The sequence below is a fragment of the Vigna unguiculata genome, chromosome 7 (genome assembly GCF_004118075.2).
Source record: "Vigna unguiculata cultivar IT97K-499-35 chromosome 7, ASM411807v1, whole genome shotgun sequence".
Classification (NCBI taxonomy): Eukaryota; Viridiplantae; Streptophyta; class Magnoliopsida; order Fabales; family Fabaceae; genus Vigna; species Vigna unguiculata.
Genome location: NC_040285.1, coordinates 20,925,721 through 20,942,721, shown reverse-complemented (window position 1 = coordinate 20,942,721; position 17,001 = coordinate 20,925,721). Strand labels below are relative to the sequence as shown.

General features: G+C 31.7%; 2 protein-coding genes across 2 annotated transcripts; one reads left to right on the top strand and one right to left on the bottom strand.

The window, feature by feature from the left end:
- Positions 1–1,114: 1,114 nt before the first annotated feature.
- On the bottom strand, positions 1,115–5,435 carry LOC114192247. Its single transcript, XM_028081905.1, has 5 exons — positions 5,087–5,435; positions 4,510–4,678; positions 3,572–3,974; positions 2,418–2,498; positions 1,115–2,001 (listed from the first exon to the last, which is right to left on the bottom strand). The coding sequence occupies exons 1-5, from the start codon at positions 5,180–5,182 to the stop codon at positions 1,503–1,505; spliced, it is 1,248 nt and encodes a 415-aa protein (XP_027937706.1). The 5' UTR covers positions 5,183–5,435; the 3' UTR covers positions 1,115–1,502.
- Positions 5,436–10,921: 5,486 nt separating this feature from the next.
- On the top strand, positions 10,922–16,989 carry LOC114192178 (BTB/POZ and MATH domain-containing protein 2-like). The gene is made up of 4 exons (XM_028081810.1): positions 10,922–11,626; positions 12,349–12,697; positions 15,356–15,632; positions 16,555–16,989. The coding sequence occupies exons 1-4, from the start codon at positions 11,196–11,198 to the stop codon at positions 16,731–16,733; spliced, it is 1,236 nt and encodes a 411-aa protein (XP_027937611.1). The 5' UTR covers positions 10,922–11,195; the 3' UTR covers positions 16,734–16,989.
- The last annotated feature ends 12 nt before the right edge of the window (positions 16,990–17,001 follow it).

Sequence of the window (17,001 nt, the reverse complement as noted above, 5' to 3'; positions counted from 1 at the left end):
AAATATTTTTTTGAAATTAAAGTGACCCGTTCTAAGAAAGGAATCTTCATATTTCAACAAAAATATATTATTGACTTGCTTAAAGAAACAGGTAAGACAACTTGCAAACCAGCAAGTACTCTGGTTGATCCAAATACAAAGTTAGGAAGTGTAGAGGAGGATATTACAGTGGATAAGGAGATGTATCAAAGACTTGTGGGCAAGCTTATTTACTTGTCCCACACTAGGCCAGACATTACGTTGTTGTTAGTCTAGTTCGTCAATTTATGCACCAACCAAAAGAAGCACATTTGCAAGTTGTCTTTAGAATTGTTCAATATCTAAAAGGGCAGCAAGATGAGGAATTTTGTTTAGACAAAACAATAGTATGAGTATTGAAGCATATATAGATACAAATTATGTTATGCCAGTTGTGGATAAGAAATCAACTACTGGATATTGCACCTTCCTTGTGGAAACTTGGTGACTTGGAAGAGCAAAAAACAAAATGTGGTGGCTAGATCAAGTGTTGAAGCAGAATTTAGAACAATGGCTCAAGGAATATGTGAACTTCTATGGCTAAAGATTATATTAGAATACTTGAAGATAAGGTAGGATGAACATATGATGTTATATTGTGACAATAAATCTACAATTAGTATAGTCCACAATTCGGTGCAGTATGATAGAACCAAATACATCAAGGTGGATAGACATTTCATAAAAGAAAAACTAGACAGTGGCTTGATTTTCACTTCATATGTGTCCACTCAAAATCAACTTGCAGATATTCTCACAAAGGATCTGAACTTTATCAATTTTGAAAGAATTATATTCAAACTCGAAATGAAAAACATTTATTCACCAACTTAAGGAGAAGTGTCAAAATTGTTACTTAATGTATTTTAGGAAAGTTTAAATTTTATTCTCTATCACTGCTACTTGATTATTTGTTGTTAATGCTAGGACTGTATTTCTAGAATAAATCCCACAATTATTGAGATTTGTCTCTCTAGAATTAACCGATTAATATTTCCATACCTGTCAAAAGACTGGTGTACATATAGGTCAATGACCTAATTATTCTTTATTAGAAATAAAATATTCTTCCATTTAAATTTGAGACAAAGAAATATGCATCATTTGGTAGCAGTGATATATAACCACCTGAACAATTTTACCAAAACAGTATTTCATTACAAAATTTCACATTACACTTTACAATTTACCTCACTGCCCTAATACCAATCAAATAAGTATGCTACATACTTTGGTTAATGAAACAAGATACTATCATCACCCAAAGTACAGAATCCAAGTGCTGCTCAAGCCAATAATCCACAATCATGTGCTTCCAAGATCAAGCAAAGGTTCATTTGGTTTGAAACAAGATTGCGTTTTGCTATCACTTCCCCAAAAGCGTTGGCCATGACATCCAACAAATAAGGTATAATGATTGTTCCAATGTGTGGACCTGTGACACTTGCAGCACTTCAATTTTAATGAGATAATTTGTTCAGTGCTCAAGCAAGCCTTAGCACTGCTACTGCCAGCAATGCAGCGGATCTGAAGTATATTTCTCTTAGGCTCTTGTCCACCTTTTGAATTATCTCCTCATCTTTCAGTCTTGGCTTTCCACCATTCTTGTTAATGCCAACAATTGTATCCCTTAGCTTATTAACTGCCCAAGAAAGCCAAACCAACCCAAATCCAAACCCTGTGTTGATGAGCTTATAAGAACAAAAGGGAATCCCTCTTCCACAAGCAAGCTTACAGATAACAGATAGCAGAACAGCAAGACCAGTACCGGCAATGCCAGCAGAAAATTGTGTAAGGAGCTCAGGAAGTTCAGGGCCAGATTTCTTGAGAGAGAGAATTGCTGTTTTGCGGTGTTGCCTCTTGTCAACCAATAAGGACAGAAGGCTCTCACATGCATGTAAGTAGTTCTTCTTGAAGAGATCCCTCTCCGTGGCTACTTTCTTGTTCTTCTTTCGTGAAGGCTTCACTTTGGCTTTCTCGGGACTGTTAGGCAAAACAAAAACAGCATAATACGTTTATTAGTAAGACTATCCACAACCAGAGACAGAAAAGTCAGCATAAATGAAAGCAATAATGCAGCTCAACTGTAGAACACAGTTCCTCCATGTCATGATCTTGAAAAATTGCACAAGTCTATATGCATTAAAAGAAGCTTTACAAGAAGATAATTCTCCCTCATCAGACTCCTATTCCAAAAAACAGTTTGTAGACTGGATTATCACCAAATGCATAACATGAATGAAATGAAAAGCCTTCAGACCAAAGTTGCATTTATTTTATAGAGAACAGGATGATTGTTAACTGTTTTTTGAATAAAAGTGACTCCTAGACAAGTATATCTTTCACATTTAAAGTGAGGAGGAAAGATGCAAGTTTTCAGGGAAACATATTTTGCATACCTCCTCAAAGGAACAGTCAATGTAGAATGAATATCCAGCGTGGAGGAAAGACTTTTTACTTCTACTTCTTTGATACTCATCCTGCACATAGAAATTGACAAAGTCAAACAAAAATAGATTGTTAAATATGGAGATTTAAAAGTTCATTAGAAAAGTAATTTAATAGCAACAACGAAAGTTTGAAAAATCAGTTGATTCAAGGAATCACTATGCAGAAACCAGAAAGCAACTAATTTAACTTCAGTAACTAGAATTAATCATGTATTTATAGATTTTGCATTTGTTGCAGAATTAGAAGACAAAATAAAACTAGTGTGTATTTTAGAGAAATTATTTGGTTTTCTTTTATTAGTTTCTGAAAGCATCATCTAAAATAAAAAGGACTATTTCTCAAAAATTAACAGTTAGCAGATGTGCATTAATTAAATTAGTATACATGCACACGTGCTCACAGGCATATGGAGGGAGCAAGTGAAGAAGGAAGTTCGTCTTCATATTGACCAAATTTCAGTTAACTTATATGAAAGCATCCGAAACTTATAGTCGTCCCTCCAATAAAATTTAAAAAGAAAAAAAGATAAGTAATTCTTCACAATACCATAAATATGTACTTTATAAAGAACAAAATTTATGGGCTTTTGTTTTTGTTTTCCAATCAAAACAGAATTTCACCTTCATAACCAATGTCAACCATCACTACATGGATACCAAAGTTAAACTAGTTCTAATTAGGGAACATCAAAACTACCTAGAGCCTACACCTTAGTCTAGACCATACATTAACCATGCCAGATACACAAGGTAATCCATTGTCAATTTAGCACATTTATGGGTAAAATTCTTCATGTAGTTGTCATGAATGCAAAACAACACAGTCAACAAAATTAAGGCTAAATCATGCAAATTGCAAAGATTCCGGTATCTTTCTATACATTAGAGAATAAACACATTTAAAAACATATATTTTTCCAAGCTTTTAAATTAGAAATCGAAAATCTAATTAAATCTGACTCAATCTATAGATCAACAGTCTTTAGACACAATAAATGTTGATTATTCTGTTTTACTATGAAAATGTAATTCTAGTTGACCAGAAGATTTAGAATGTCATGTGATCAATTTGACTCTGAAACAGCTCCAAATAATATGTATACCTGCTGAAGTGTGGAACAAGCATAAATTGTTTTTCACCCTTCCGTAATAAGTATGAGTCAGAAACTACAGAAAGAACATCTTTCATCTCAAGAGCAGTACCCATGAAAGTGACTTGACCATCTGGATGAACTGTGACCTTTGAACTAAAGGCCGAATCTTGAAAAATATCTAGCAAAAGCTTCGGGATGAAGAATTTGCTTTCTGGGATAATAGGTGTCAATGGCTTTTGAGGTTCATCAATGCCTGACAATTGCAAATCCACCAAGTCAGACAACAAAGATATATGTAAACCACCTATACCAGCTTCAGCACTCTCAGACATGATGCACTGCAAAATTTTATCCTGCTGAGAGCATTGTTCAACGATGCCAAAGCCAAAGTGTACTGGGCTTGGATAAGTTCCTGCAACCGAAGTTAAGGAAATTACTAAGTATGACACAGCTTAAAACATAAATTTAATAGTATAAGTCAATAAACATTCATAACAGAAGTAAATGTAGGCTCAATAATTAAATCTACCATCCTCTCAGCAATTACTTATCTCATTCTAGAACCTAGGATGCATCATATCTGAGAAAGAAAACCAACCTTCAGTGATTAGGTATTATGTAATCTTTTTTGTCATCAGGTTTAACATTTCACCACTAAATTAACATGTGAATGGAAAATTATCATTGGATTTAACATTTTGAATACTAAAATGAACGTGTGAAAGAATGAGATACATTCAACACATAGCAGAGACACACAACCTTTTATAACAAACTGAAACAGTATTTGCAGAATTACTAGTTATTACATCACCAACAAATAGTATTTCAGTTTTGTGGCTACGAGCTACACAAGTTGGAATCGAGCAATCAATCATATAACATTGAAGAACGAATCAGCAATCAAATGGCTGGATCCAATACAACTTAGTGAGCTGCGTGCACACCTTGAACATCAATAAGCATGGGTCTTTGAGTCGACAAGTTCACGTTAACAATCTGGTCAGAATCGAACCACTTTTGCTGGGGCTTGGTTGTCTCAAATGGATTTAGTGGAGACTCATATCTGATCATTTCTGGTCTCAGTACAGGAGAAGGCAATAATGGTTGACAACCCTGTCTCACAAAAATTCAAGGAAAAAAAAGAAGAAAAGGCACTGATTAGCAGGACCATCAGTAACAAACTCTAGCACGATTTTCAATACAAAAAATTATTTATTGATTCATAAACTGGAGTACCGTAAGGGCACTCAGCACACTAAACTATCTTTCTTTACAAGAATTTCACCAAAAACATTAATTGTGAAAGAGAAAAGGTATCGAAGTCAATTCCAGACTTCACTTATGCTCAATAGGCCACTCTTTGAATTTTAAGAAACAACTTATTAATACTAACAAAATTTTAAAATATGAATCATACGTTAAAAAAAAGAGAACCCTTTTTCATTCAGAGACCCACCAAAAGGATTAGGGTATAAGTATGCAAAAAGTTGCCACCACCAAATCATAAACCAGATTCTTTACCTTGGTAATGGTGCTCCCAACCATGGGCAAATCTTGCTGCAAAGCAAGTCCCACAGGGCATCCATGAGAAGCCATCAAACACAGCTTCTGCAACATTTTTTCTGTGTTGGGAAAAACAAGGTTTTGGAAACCAAAACTCTCTCCTTTCGTGGCTCTGTTGCACTTACGACCCCATCAACTTATCCCCACCAGGGCCAGAAATCCGAAAGATTTTCCGCAACAAATTCATTGGGTGGTACCAGAAATTTAAAATATAAAAATAAAAAGTCGTTTTATGTGATCCATTTGTTTAAACCGAACACTTCCGAAATTGGAGGAATCAACGCTCCGTGGGATGAGAAAACACACATGTTGTCTCTTCTTCCCCTCGGACTTGGACATGTTGGGTGGGTTTTTACTGGGTGCCCTAAGTCTCACATACTCTGCCACTCGAGATTCATCTCTACCGCTCATTATTTTCTTCTTTTGATCTGGACGGTTAATATGATAATTGAGTTGTGACTTTCCGTGGTCCACGTGTCATAATTTTATATGCCCTACCAGCTCCTAACGGCACATCATACACCATTTGTTTCTCAAAAAATCTCTGCTCGATGGGGCCCGGCTTTAGCAGGTTTCGTCTTCCTCTTTTGGACGTTTTTTTGGGTAAAATTCTGCAAGTTGATTTATGCACAGAATTCATTTTTTCCATTGTAATTACTGATGCTCCTAATCATCAAGAAATAAAACAAATTACAGATACATTTGTTTGTGACTTTTAGTTCTTTTTTTGGTAGATTTTTTAATATGAGAATGGTAAATGGATTATTATTTAATATTTTTCTAACTTTTTAGGTGTTTTTATAAATGGATTATTAACATTCAACATTAACCAACTATATAACCTGTTAATGATCATTCACTTCATTTTTTATTAAAATACTATTGATTGATTTGGATGATCTGGATGTAATTACTACTATATTATATAAATTTTTTATAAAACTAATTAATAACACTTTTATAAAAATATATTATATAGTTCAAATATATTTTAATAAATACACTAAATTCCAAAGTTTAATCATGTTAAGATATTAGGTTATGCCATAACAAGTAATACTTAATTCAATTTGGTTTCATAATTTAAATTTTAAAATAAAATTCTTAATATATAAACCAATATAACTTTATATTATATTATATTATAATATATATATATATATATATATATATATATATATATTATCATACGTGAACCATGACTTTTTTTTATTGATGATTAAGGTATGGAAAATAAAATTTTTAGAATATTAAAAATGGTGTTATCTTCACACTATAATAAAATATTTTATTAGCTATCGATTTTAGTGAAATAATTAGGCACTATAGTAATCAATTTATAAATTAAAAATTATTAGTAATTAAAATAATTTTTAAATTGGTCACAGTAATAAATTGGTCACTAACATTAGTTACGAAGGTTTTAGTTACTAAAAATAATTGGTCTCTAAATTTGGTCCATTAAAAAATTGTGGCTAAAACCTTGGTAGTTAATGTTATTTTAAGATGACATTATTATTTGTTCTAGGACTCTTTTGAAGAGCATGAGAAACACTTTAGGACTGTCATATAGATTATGAAAGACAAACAATTGTATGCTAAAGAATAAGTTGTCTAAATGTGAATTCTAGTTAGATGAAGTGAAATTCTCAGAACATGTGATTTCCAAAATAAGGAGTGCTAGTGAATCCAACCAAAGTATAAGCAGTTTTGCAATGGGAACTACCGATAATAGTCGATAATAGTGATTGAGATTCGTAGTTTTCTTAATTTGGCATGGTATTATGAAAGATTCATGAAGGGATTTTCTAAAATAATTATGTCTTTAACTCAGCTCACCAAGAAAAGGTGAAACTTTTGTGTGGATAGAAAAATGTGAGAATAGTTTTGAGCAACTCAAATAAAGATTAATCATAGTGGTCACTTCTTTTATTTCTCCAATGGTTCATGTCAACTCTCATTAACTTGTTTTTTCCTACTCAATGGTGGATCGTCTTAAGGGAGGGAGGGTCATGCCTCTTGTAATTGAGTTAAAAGGACTATATTCATTCATTTTTAAAGTTTAGGAACCAAAATTTATCAAAGTTTCGACCAGGGACGAATTCCAATTTTTGGTCAAAGTTCAGGGACTAAAAACATACTTAATCCTAAATTTAATGAAAAATACCAAATTGCATCAGAATTTCAAGAATCATGATCAAATTAAAACTAAAAACAACTTGATGACCAACTTAACATTTTTACATGAAAATAGGAACCAAAGGAGTGATTAAACCAATTATTTATTAAGATATTTTTTATTCTCTTTCTCTTTTTAGTTTTTTCACAAATTGTATTTATCCCTCACTCTCATTTGTTTTTGAAGAAAAATGGAAGTTAGACACAAACTTATTATTTTTGCTCTCATTTCTCAGTTGTCCTATTCATTTCTTGAAGAAAAATGGCAACTCTCTCTTGTCTCACTTGATAATAAAATATTAGTTTAACATTTAACATTATTTTGTATCCCATGAGCCTTTTGTATATGCATTCTTTTATGAATGTAGAAGAAAAAAAATTGTATTATTTGTTTTTTCATAACCGATTTTTAATTAAGATTTGACTACAACATATTTTTTCTTTTAATAATTACATCTCTCAAATCTTTATTAGATTATGATAAATTATTTCATAAGAAAATAGGTATATTAAGGAAGAATAAAATAATATATTCATTGTTCAAGAGTGATAAAAAGGAAGTTATTGATGAAGATTAAAAAGAGATAGCTTCTACTTATTCATCATTTTTTGAAGCATTATACTAATGATCAAAGAATTATAATGTTGTAGTCTATTAGAAAAAGGCCAGCAATTTGGTTTGTCATTCACTTGTTTAAGCTCTTCCTAGACTAGTCATTTCTTATATACTACTCTATAGGCTTCTTTCCTTAGGAGTTGACATCACCCCTCCCTGGGAAACTCTCTTCAACCAAACCAAACACCATTAAACTTTCATCCTCTCCAAGCTTTCATTCTCCCATCCCCCATGGAGTCATCTTCCTCACAATTTTTTATGGAGAAGTAAAGAAGAAGACCATTATTAAATGTCTAACATCATGTCGTCCGATTGATCAAGGTGTTTTCCTCCTAGACCCCAATACAATATATATATATATATATATATATATATATATATATATATATATATATATATATATATATATATATATATATATATATATATATATATATACAATTTTATACTATTATATAAGGAGGATTTTTCCCTTTTATGTACACATTTTTCTATTTTAACTCTTTAAATAACTTTTTTAAATTAAAATAATTATTTTATCAATTTTACCTTTTGGGATCTGTTTTTAAATTTAATTATTTTTTTATTTAACTGTGTTTTTTTTAATTAAAACAAGCATCTACAAAAAGATTCTAAAAATTATTTACCTTAACTTCTATATTATAATAAGGGTTAGATATGTTTCTGGTCACGTAGCTTTCATTGAAATTTGAAATTAGTCCATCTTTAAAACTTTGACTCAATTTAATCCCCGATTTTAGAAATGCGTAGATTTAATCATTTTAGTCAAATTTTGTTAAGTTTATTTGTTATTTCAACTCTTTTCATGATAGCATTTGAGTTGTTTATATTGTTTGACACATTTTTATTAATTGAAAATCACATTTGAAATACATTTGGAACGTCAAATAAACTTAACAAAATTTGGTTAAAAAGACTGTATTCACGTATTTCTAAAGATGAGGACTAAATTGGTTTAACGTTTTGAAGAGATACTACTTCTAATTTTCACCGAAAATTAAAAGTTAAGGAACAAAAAGTATATTTAACTCTTATAGTAATAATAATTTTATTATTTTTTACTAGTTTTTATATATTTTCATATATATATATATATATATATGTATATATATATATATATATATAATTAAGTAAAATATCTCGTTTATGTTTATGTGGTTATTTATGTTGTAAATCACTTTAGTTATTTTTTAGGAGTTTCCAATAATATAAATAATTAATAGATAGAGTTAAATTCTTATATTTAATAAATTGGCTGTAATAAAATAAATTTTCGTTCATAGTTAAAACATCCGGTATATGAAACGACAATCAACATTAAAATTATATTTATTATTCCGTTTTTATTTTAGTTGGTATAAATTTTAATTAATTTAACAATATGCTCATAGTTGAATCTAATAATTAATTGAAAATCAATATATTATATTTAGTTACCATTTGTTTACAAGGTGGAAGTAAAATTACATTTTAATTAGTTTTAAAAATATATGGTAAATGATAAATTATAGAATACACGACTAACATACGGTAATAACAATTGTTATATTACCTTATTAAGCGGATTTTACATTTATATGCATTTGGTAAATTTCTTTTTTGGTAAATAAACGGTCATAAATAAATTTTGAATTAAACATTTTTTATCCTCATACTTATCTCTTATAAAAAACAATTGAACAAATACGTTTAAAATTCTAATACATCTATCTTACTTTTTTATGCATTTTAGTGTTAAAAATACATGGTAAATGATAAATTACATATACACTATAAGTCAAACATGCATCAGTAATTAACGTTGTAAACAATTATTCTATTCCCTTATTAAGTTGATTTTACATTTATAGTCATTTGGTATAAAATTATTCTTTTACTGCGTTTTTTTTAGTAGGCTAGAAAACAGGTAAATATTTATAAAGACTCAGACACAAATTTTAAATGAATCGTAATTATCTCTTAAAAAATTTAAATAATAAGTTTAAAATTATAATATTAATCATTCAGAAAATAAAAAACATGGAAAGACAACCACAGTCTAGGCTTCCACATGTTCAGGTTAGCTTTACAAGGTTGACTAGACATGTTAATTAAGATTTAAGTTTATATAAAATACTTTAAGAAAATTAAACTAAAATTTTAGGCGGGAGAAATTAATTGGCATAACTTGCTTTATGATATTATTAAGTTTAAATTTTTAATATTATTTATTTAAGAAAATCAGAAGATATGAAAATAATCACAATTTAGGTTCCAATCATGTTTAGATGCATCCAAATTTGATTAATCAATTTAATATAAAACAATTTAAAAGTATCTTAAAATTTTGGACGATAAAATTATTTTCATATTAAATTGTATAACTAATTTACTCGACCAGATTTTCTAATCGTTCCTAGAGTTATGAGATTGTTAACATAATATTAATTAAATATATATTTTTTGACTGAAGTAAACTAAAAGAAATAAATTAAAATAATATAGAATAACTCTTATAAGAAAGATAATTTAATACTAAAATAAGATAATATGTATTTAAATAAATATATGTTTGAATTGACATTAATTAAATAAAGTTACGTTAAATGACATTGTAATTAATTTTGTTAGTTATATTTAATTCTAATTCCATTTTAAAGAAAAAAAGTAAAGAAAATCAAAGTCATTATATTTGTTAGATTCCTTGACCATATTTATCCGGTGAAGAGTTAAATAAATAAATAAAAAAACTCTAAGCTAGAGTGATTGCTGCTTCTTTTATTTATTGTTTAATTGCGAAGAGGAAATTGAGGCGCCGCCAAACGTGACTAAATTTTACTGTGTCACTCACGTAAGTTTCCGAGATTTTGCGTACCGTTATAATCCACACGTGTCCCATAAGCAAAGCGAGTCGGCTAAGGCAATGGTGAAACCACGCGCAAGCGCGTCGCACCGCACTATTCATTACTACTTCCCAATTCAATTGTGGGACATTAATCACAAAAGCCATTTAAAGTCATCTTCTTCATCACCATCCATTATAATTTCCTCTTCCATCTCGCTCAGAATCCAAACCCTAGAAAAGTAGACCCTCCCACGAAACCCTAGATTTCCTCTCTGAAATCTTTCAAAGCTTCTCCCCATTCCTGGGATTCCGCGCCCAGATCGCAGATCCCGTTTAATATTTTTTTCGTCCCCGATCGGTTTTGGATTCTGAAGAAGAAAATTCAATTACGCAAAATTCCGAGGCATTGCCGCTGTCCTGGCTTGCGCATGGGTAAGATTCTGAGAGAAACCGCGAGGCCGTCCTTTAATTGTTCATCGGCGTCACCGTCGTCAGCGCCACCGGCGACGACGTCGTCGACGTCGGTGACCGACACCGTGAGGGGATCGCACCGGTTTAAGATCACGGGGTATGCTCTGTCGAAGGGGATTGGGATTGGGAAGTACATAGCGTCGGATATATTTTCGGTGGGAGGGTACGATTGGGCGATCTATTTTTACCCTGATGGGAAGAGCGTGGAGGACAATGCTACGTACGTTTCTCTCTTCATCGCGCTGGCTAGCGAAGGGGCAGATGTTAGAGCGCTTTTTGAGTTGACCCTTTTGGATCAGAGTGGGAAGGAGAGGCATAAGGTGCATAGCCATTTCGAGAGGACCCTCGAGAGTGGACCTTACACGTTAAAATACCGTGGTAGCATGTGGTGAGCAAGTTGGATATGCGACTTGTATTATTTTTAATTGTTTATAATTCAAAATTGTTTTTGATTTACTTGGATTGGTTCTGGTTGTAATATGTTGTTGGGTATTGTGTTTGCATGAGGAAAATTAGAGAGTGGTTGGTGGGAATTTGCTTAAACGTGGAAGGTATATGTTGCGGGTTTAAATGTTGTTGGAGGATGGATTGGAGTAATTTTATAAAGGCAAACGGTTGGGGTTTTGTTATTTCGCCGGGGGTAGGGTTCATGTTGTTCAATATCTTTTCATAATTTTCTGTCTTGCTAAACTGAAGCTTAGTTATTAATTCTTCAGATTGCATGTGGGTGGGGATTGGTTTATGACCCTTTACTTAAACAACACAGTGTCATCATACCTTCAACTCAGAGCATGAAAGGTGATAAGAGCTAATCTTGACCACACAACCATACGTGGATGGTAAAACTCGAAACTAACCTCGATCATTTTTGTAAAGTTAGATGGTCAAAAATCCGAATTAGCTCTTTTCACTCGTTCTATTCGCTTCGGGAGTATGTGTATGTAAACTGAATTTAACTGTGATTCCTCCACCTCTAAATGTATTTTTTAATATATAGAAGATCTTAATGCATGGCTTTTGCTTTGGCCAAATACTCCTTCATAACTTTTTGTGATAAGAAAGTTGAATAGTTTGGTCAAGATGCTAATTGTTTGAAATTGGGTTTTTCAGGGGTTACAAGCGTTTTTTTAAGAGAACAGCACTAGAGACATCAGATTACCTTAAAGACGATTGCCTTAGCGTTAATTGTAGTGTTGGTGTTGTGAAGTCACACACGGAGGGCCCTAAAATTTATAAAATTCCAATTATGCCTTCTAACATTGGTCAGCAACTTGGGAAGCTATTAGAAAGTGGGAAAGGCAGTGATGTGAGTTTTGAAGTGAATGGAGAAATTTTTGCTGCTCATAAATTGGTACTAGCTGCTCGCTCACCAGTTTTCAGGGCCCAACTTTTTGGTCCTATGAAAGATCAGAATACCCGTTGTATAAAAATTGAAGACATGGAGGCTCCAGTTTTCAAGGTTTGAATGAATGCTCTTTATGTGCTTTCTTTCTTTGATTTATGCTTGTGATGTGGTTGGAAATATATTTTGGTTATTCTTTCTGTTTATGGCCTGATATACGCAATGTGCTTCTTGATTTTTTAAGTTATTTTCCTTATTACCTTGGTTATGCATATCATTGCAACTGAATTAATGCCCCCACGGTATTTTTCTTGCTTTAGTTGGTCTTTTATCTTGAAACTTGTTAGCAAAAAGGTTCTAATGATTGTTATCTTTAAAATAAAAGAGAGACAAAGGTTGAATCCCTAATGTGTGTAAAGCAGATAGGGTTATGCACTTATAAATAAGAAAATACAAAGAGATGGGCCTAAACCTGTCACATCTAACCCTCCCTTCAAGCTGATGATATAAATCATATGTACTAATGTTCTAAGGTTTTACAAATATAATCAATTTTAGGTTCCCATAATGATGCAGTAAAAGCATGTCAGTTAATCATTAAAATTAACAAACTCGGTCTTGATTTATTCAAATACGTTTTGTTTTGTTCTCGAATAAAATAACAATCAATCTCAATATGTTTGGTCCTTTCATGAAAGACGAGCTTTGAGCTAATATGAATAACAATTTGATTGTCACATATATATATATATATATATGTGTGTGTGTGTGTGTGTGTGTGTGTGTGTCATTTGAGTGACCTATCCAAATTGCAATTCTTTAGTAATTGTTTAAGCCAAATAAGCTCACAAGTAGTTGAGGTCATAGCTATTCTGCTTCTACACTAGATCTTGCTACAACATTTTGTTTCTGCTTAATCAACATTTGAATAACAACTTTAGTGTGATTATTGTGTCCATATAATAAACCTTTTTAAGGAAAGCCTATAATGTACTTCAATTTACGAATGACAACATTTCAATGATTTGCACATGGAGAATTAAAAAATTGACTAATCAACATTTGAATAACACAACTTTAGTGTGATTATTGTGTCCATATAATAAACCTTTTTTAGAAAAACCTCTACTGTACTTCAATTTATGAATGACAACAGTCCAATGATATGCATATGGAGAATTAAGAAATTGACTCACCACACTGATATTAGCTTAAAATAAAAGAGAGAGGCATAAGACGAATTCTTAGTTTGTGTAAAGTATATAGGGTTATGCATTTATAAATAAGAAAATACAAAGAGAGGGGTCTAGGACCGTTACATCTAATAATTATGATCCACTTATCTTATGTTTTATTTCATTAATGAGAAATGAACACATTTCTCTATGACAGATTTTGCTATTTTTGTTATTATTATTTTATATAAAGATCTAAAGAGAACACGTTTAAAAATTCTCTGTCGTCCTCTCATTCGGGAATAGCTGAACACATACTATTTCTTTATAAATTGACTCAGATGTGAGTTTTTGACTGAGATCATATAATCTTTCTTTTGAAAGAACCTATAAAAGTTTTTTTTTTTCTTTTTCTTTTTAAAGATAGACTAGTTCCTTATAAATTGACTCAGTTTGTGCGTTGTTTTCTGGTTCTGGTTCCTTAGTGCTTGGTTCCTCTTTGGCAAGTTGTTCCGGTTGTTTGTTAATATAATTAGTTAGTACTGTAACATTACTAACATTGTATGATATTATAATGTTTGATATATGATACTTGTGATACTATATGCGGACATGGCTGGTTTTTGGTTTAGTTCATGCTTTCTATAATTTATGCTTTGAATTGGGAACTTACTAAACAGTTTCATTTTTCTGGATGCTTAGATCTTGTCTACCAATTTTCATCTTGAGGTTTAGAAACGTTGATATGATATGATTCATTTCTTTTCCTAATTGGGCATAGAAAATTGATAAAAAATAACAATAGTGGGTATTGGTTTTCTTTGTTGACTTTTTTTATTGGTTAAATTACTCATTTGGTTGGTATACACTTGTGAACAATTTTTACATTTAAGTTCATATATCTAGAAACTAGATGTTTTAGTCCCTAACACAAGCACTTCTAATTTGTGTTGGTTTCAATTAAGTGTGTCTAAAGCACCATAAATTTTTTTGGTGTGTGTTAAAACACCAAAGTGTGCGACTTTGACATGAATTTTGTGACAGTTTAGCAACCATCAGAAAATTTGTGCTGCTTTTACACTATTAGTTCTATTTTCTGGCGATTTTACCTGACAGAGTTAAAACACACTGAAATGCACAGAGGAAAACAAGAATTAAAGAGCAATGTAGGGATTAAAACGTCTAGCTTCTAGGTATAGGGACTATAACGTTTAAATTGTGCCTATAGAGACCAAATTTGTAATTAAATCTTTTCTATTTTTCTACTTTATGATATTTATTACCTTAAGAAGAACCGTCCTAGTTATGATATTTATCAGTGCATATTGAAATATGTCCAAATGGTATGAAGCACAATGAGGATAAACCAGGTAACTATTTATTTATACCTACACACACTTGCACCTTTTGTATATTTGTGTTTTGCTTCTTGAACTCCTATTGTCTTCATGTAGTTTCATACTATTATTACAAGCAGAACTTGGGTTGGGTGTGATGAGATTGTGTTGTTGTTTCCTTGACAAATGAAGCTTAATATTATTCTATTACAAAAGAACTGCAACATGTCTGCTTTACTATTCCATATTTCAATATTTTGCAGGCATTGCTTCATGTTATATATTATGACTCACTACCTGACATGCAAGAGCTTACTGGGTTGAACTCGAAAGGGGCTACTACCTTGATGGCTCAGCATCTGCTTGCAGCTGCTGATCGGTATGGCTTAGAGAGAGTTAGGCTGATGTGTGAAACAAGTCTCTGTGAAGATGTTGCAATAAACACTGTTGCTACGACTCTAGCCTTGGCAGAGCAGCACCATTGTTTCCAACTGAAAGCTATCTGTCTGAAATTCGTTGCACAGCCTGAAAATCTCAGAGGTATGTTTTTGTTCTTTAAACTTTTTTTTTTCTTGAACATACAGCTAAAAAGGGTGCAATATTTAGGGGTTAATTGTGGGACATTGAAGGGTCTAAAAGAGTATGTAACTATCATTGAAAATTAAAATTGTTTCTGACATATAGGTGCCGTCCCTGTTTGGTTTGAATGCCATATCTAATATTAATCAAGCCATCTTTTGGGTTCAGTTTGACTTTATTTATTTAAATATATGACCTTCAATCTTGCTTAGCATACCAACTGACAAAAATATAGCAAAAAATAATAACTGATGGTTCCTTGAAAGTGACATTAAAATAAACAAAATCAATAACGCCATGAAAAGCTACGCATAATAGTTGCATTGTAAACCTTTTATTAAAAAGTGCATTACAGAACATGCATACCATGTATACTTTCCATGTCCTAAACTCATACTTTATCATAACCAAAATATCCAACATAAATCACATACTAATATTATTAAAAGTTTAAATAATTCTAAAATATATATTAAAGGTATGACTAACAATAGGAACAGTAGTAACTGACCCAAGTATCAATAGAAAAATATATTTTTTTGTTTGATTGGTTTCTTGTTTTTTAATCCGTTTGGCTATTTAAATAGTTTGATTTTATCCCTCATACCTTCCAGTTTGATATTAAAGAAAAATATCCTAAGCTGTGAAGGATTTGATTTCTTTTAAAAATAATTTGCAATCTAAGTTTTAGTAATATCAAGAATTCGTTATATATGTCTTAATTCTTAGGCTATCATGACTAAGTGGTCTATAAGTTGGCTTGTACCCAAATATTTTGTTTTGGAAAATTTAGAATGGATCGTTAACAGCAACGATATAAAAATTCTTCGTCCTGAACTATAATTGATAGGCTAACTTATTCTCTTCCCTTTTGTTTCTTCAGCTGTGATGCAAACCGATGGTTTTGAGTACTTGAAAGAAAGTTGCCCATCAGTTCTAACTGAACTTTTAGAGTATGTGGCTAGATTTACGGAGCACTCAGACTACTTGTGCAAACATAGGAATGAAGCAATACTTGATGGCAGCGACATAAATGGAAGGAGGGTGAAGCAAAGGCTATAGTGCGAAGACTGACAAATATTCTCTACCCCTCGCATTTAAAAATTGCAGTGAGAGCCACAGATGGAGGGAGAGGATCAGCATTTATAGGATTAGTGACACTTTAATTTTCTTAGCTTACTCTTCGTGTCTAGAAGATGTAAATGTAGTTTGTTTGGTGCTGTTGCAGCTCTGTCATGCGTAGGGTTCTGTGATAACACTGCTCGTAAAACATGTCTTAAAAGAAAGTATTCATCACTTTCGTATCTTTTTTTCTCTCTCTTGCTCTCTA

Excerpts from the sequence above, each read along its gene's own strand:
- LOC114192247 (XM_028081905.1), bottom strand. The coding sequence starts at position 5,182 with ATGTTGCAGAAGCTGTGTTTGATGGCTTCTCATGGATGCCCTGTGGGA. Across the intron at positions 2,499-3,571 it reads CTTGTTCCACACTTCAGCAG|GATGAGTATCAAAGAAGTAG; the intron begins GTATACATATTA and ends TTCTATGTGCAG. Across the intron at positions 2,002-2,417 it reads TTGACTGTTCCTTTGAGGAG|TCCCGAGAAAGCCAAAGTGA; the intron begins GTATGCAAAATA and ends TTTGCCTAACAG.
- LOC114192178 (XM_028081810.1), top strand. The coding sequence starts at position 11,196 with ATGGGTAAGATTCTGAGAGAAACCGCGAGGCCGTCCTTTAATTGTTCA. Across the intron at positions 11,627-12,348 it reads AAATACCGTGGTAGCATGTG|GGGTTACAAGCGTTTTTTTA; the intron begins GTGAGCAAGTTG and ends TGGGTTTTTCAG. Across the intron at positions 12,698-15,355 it reads TGGAGGCTCCAGTTTTCAAG|GCATTGCTTCATGTTATATA; the intron begins GTTTGAATGAAT and ends AATATTTTGCAG.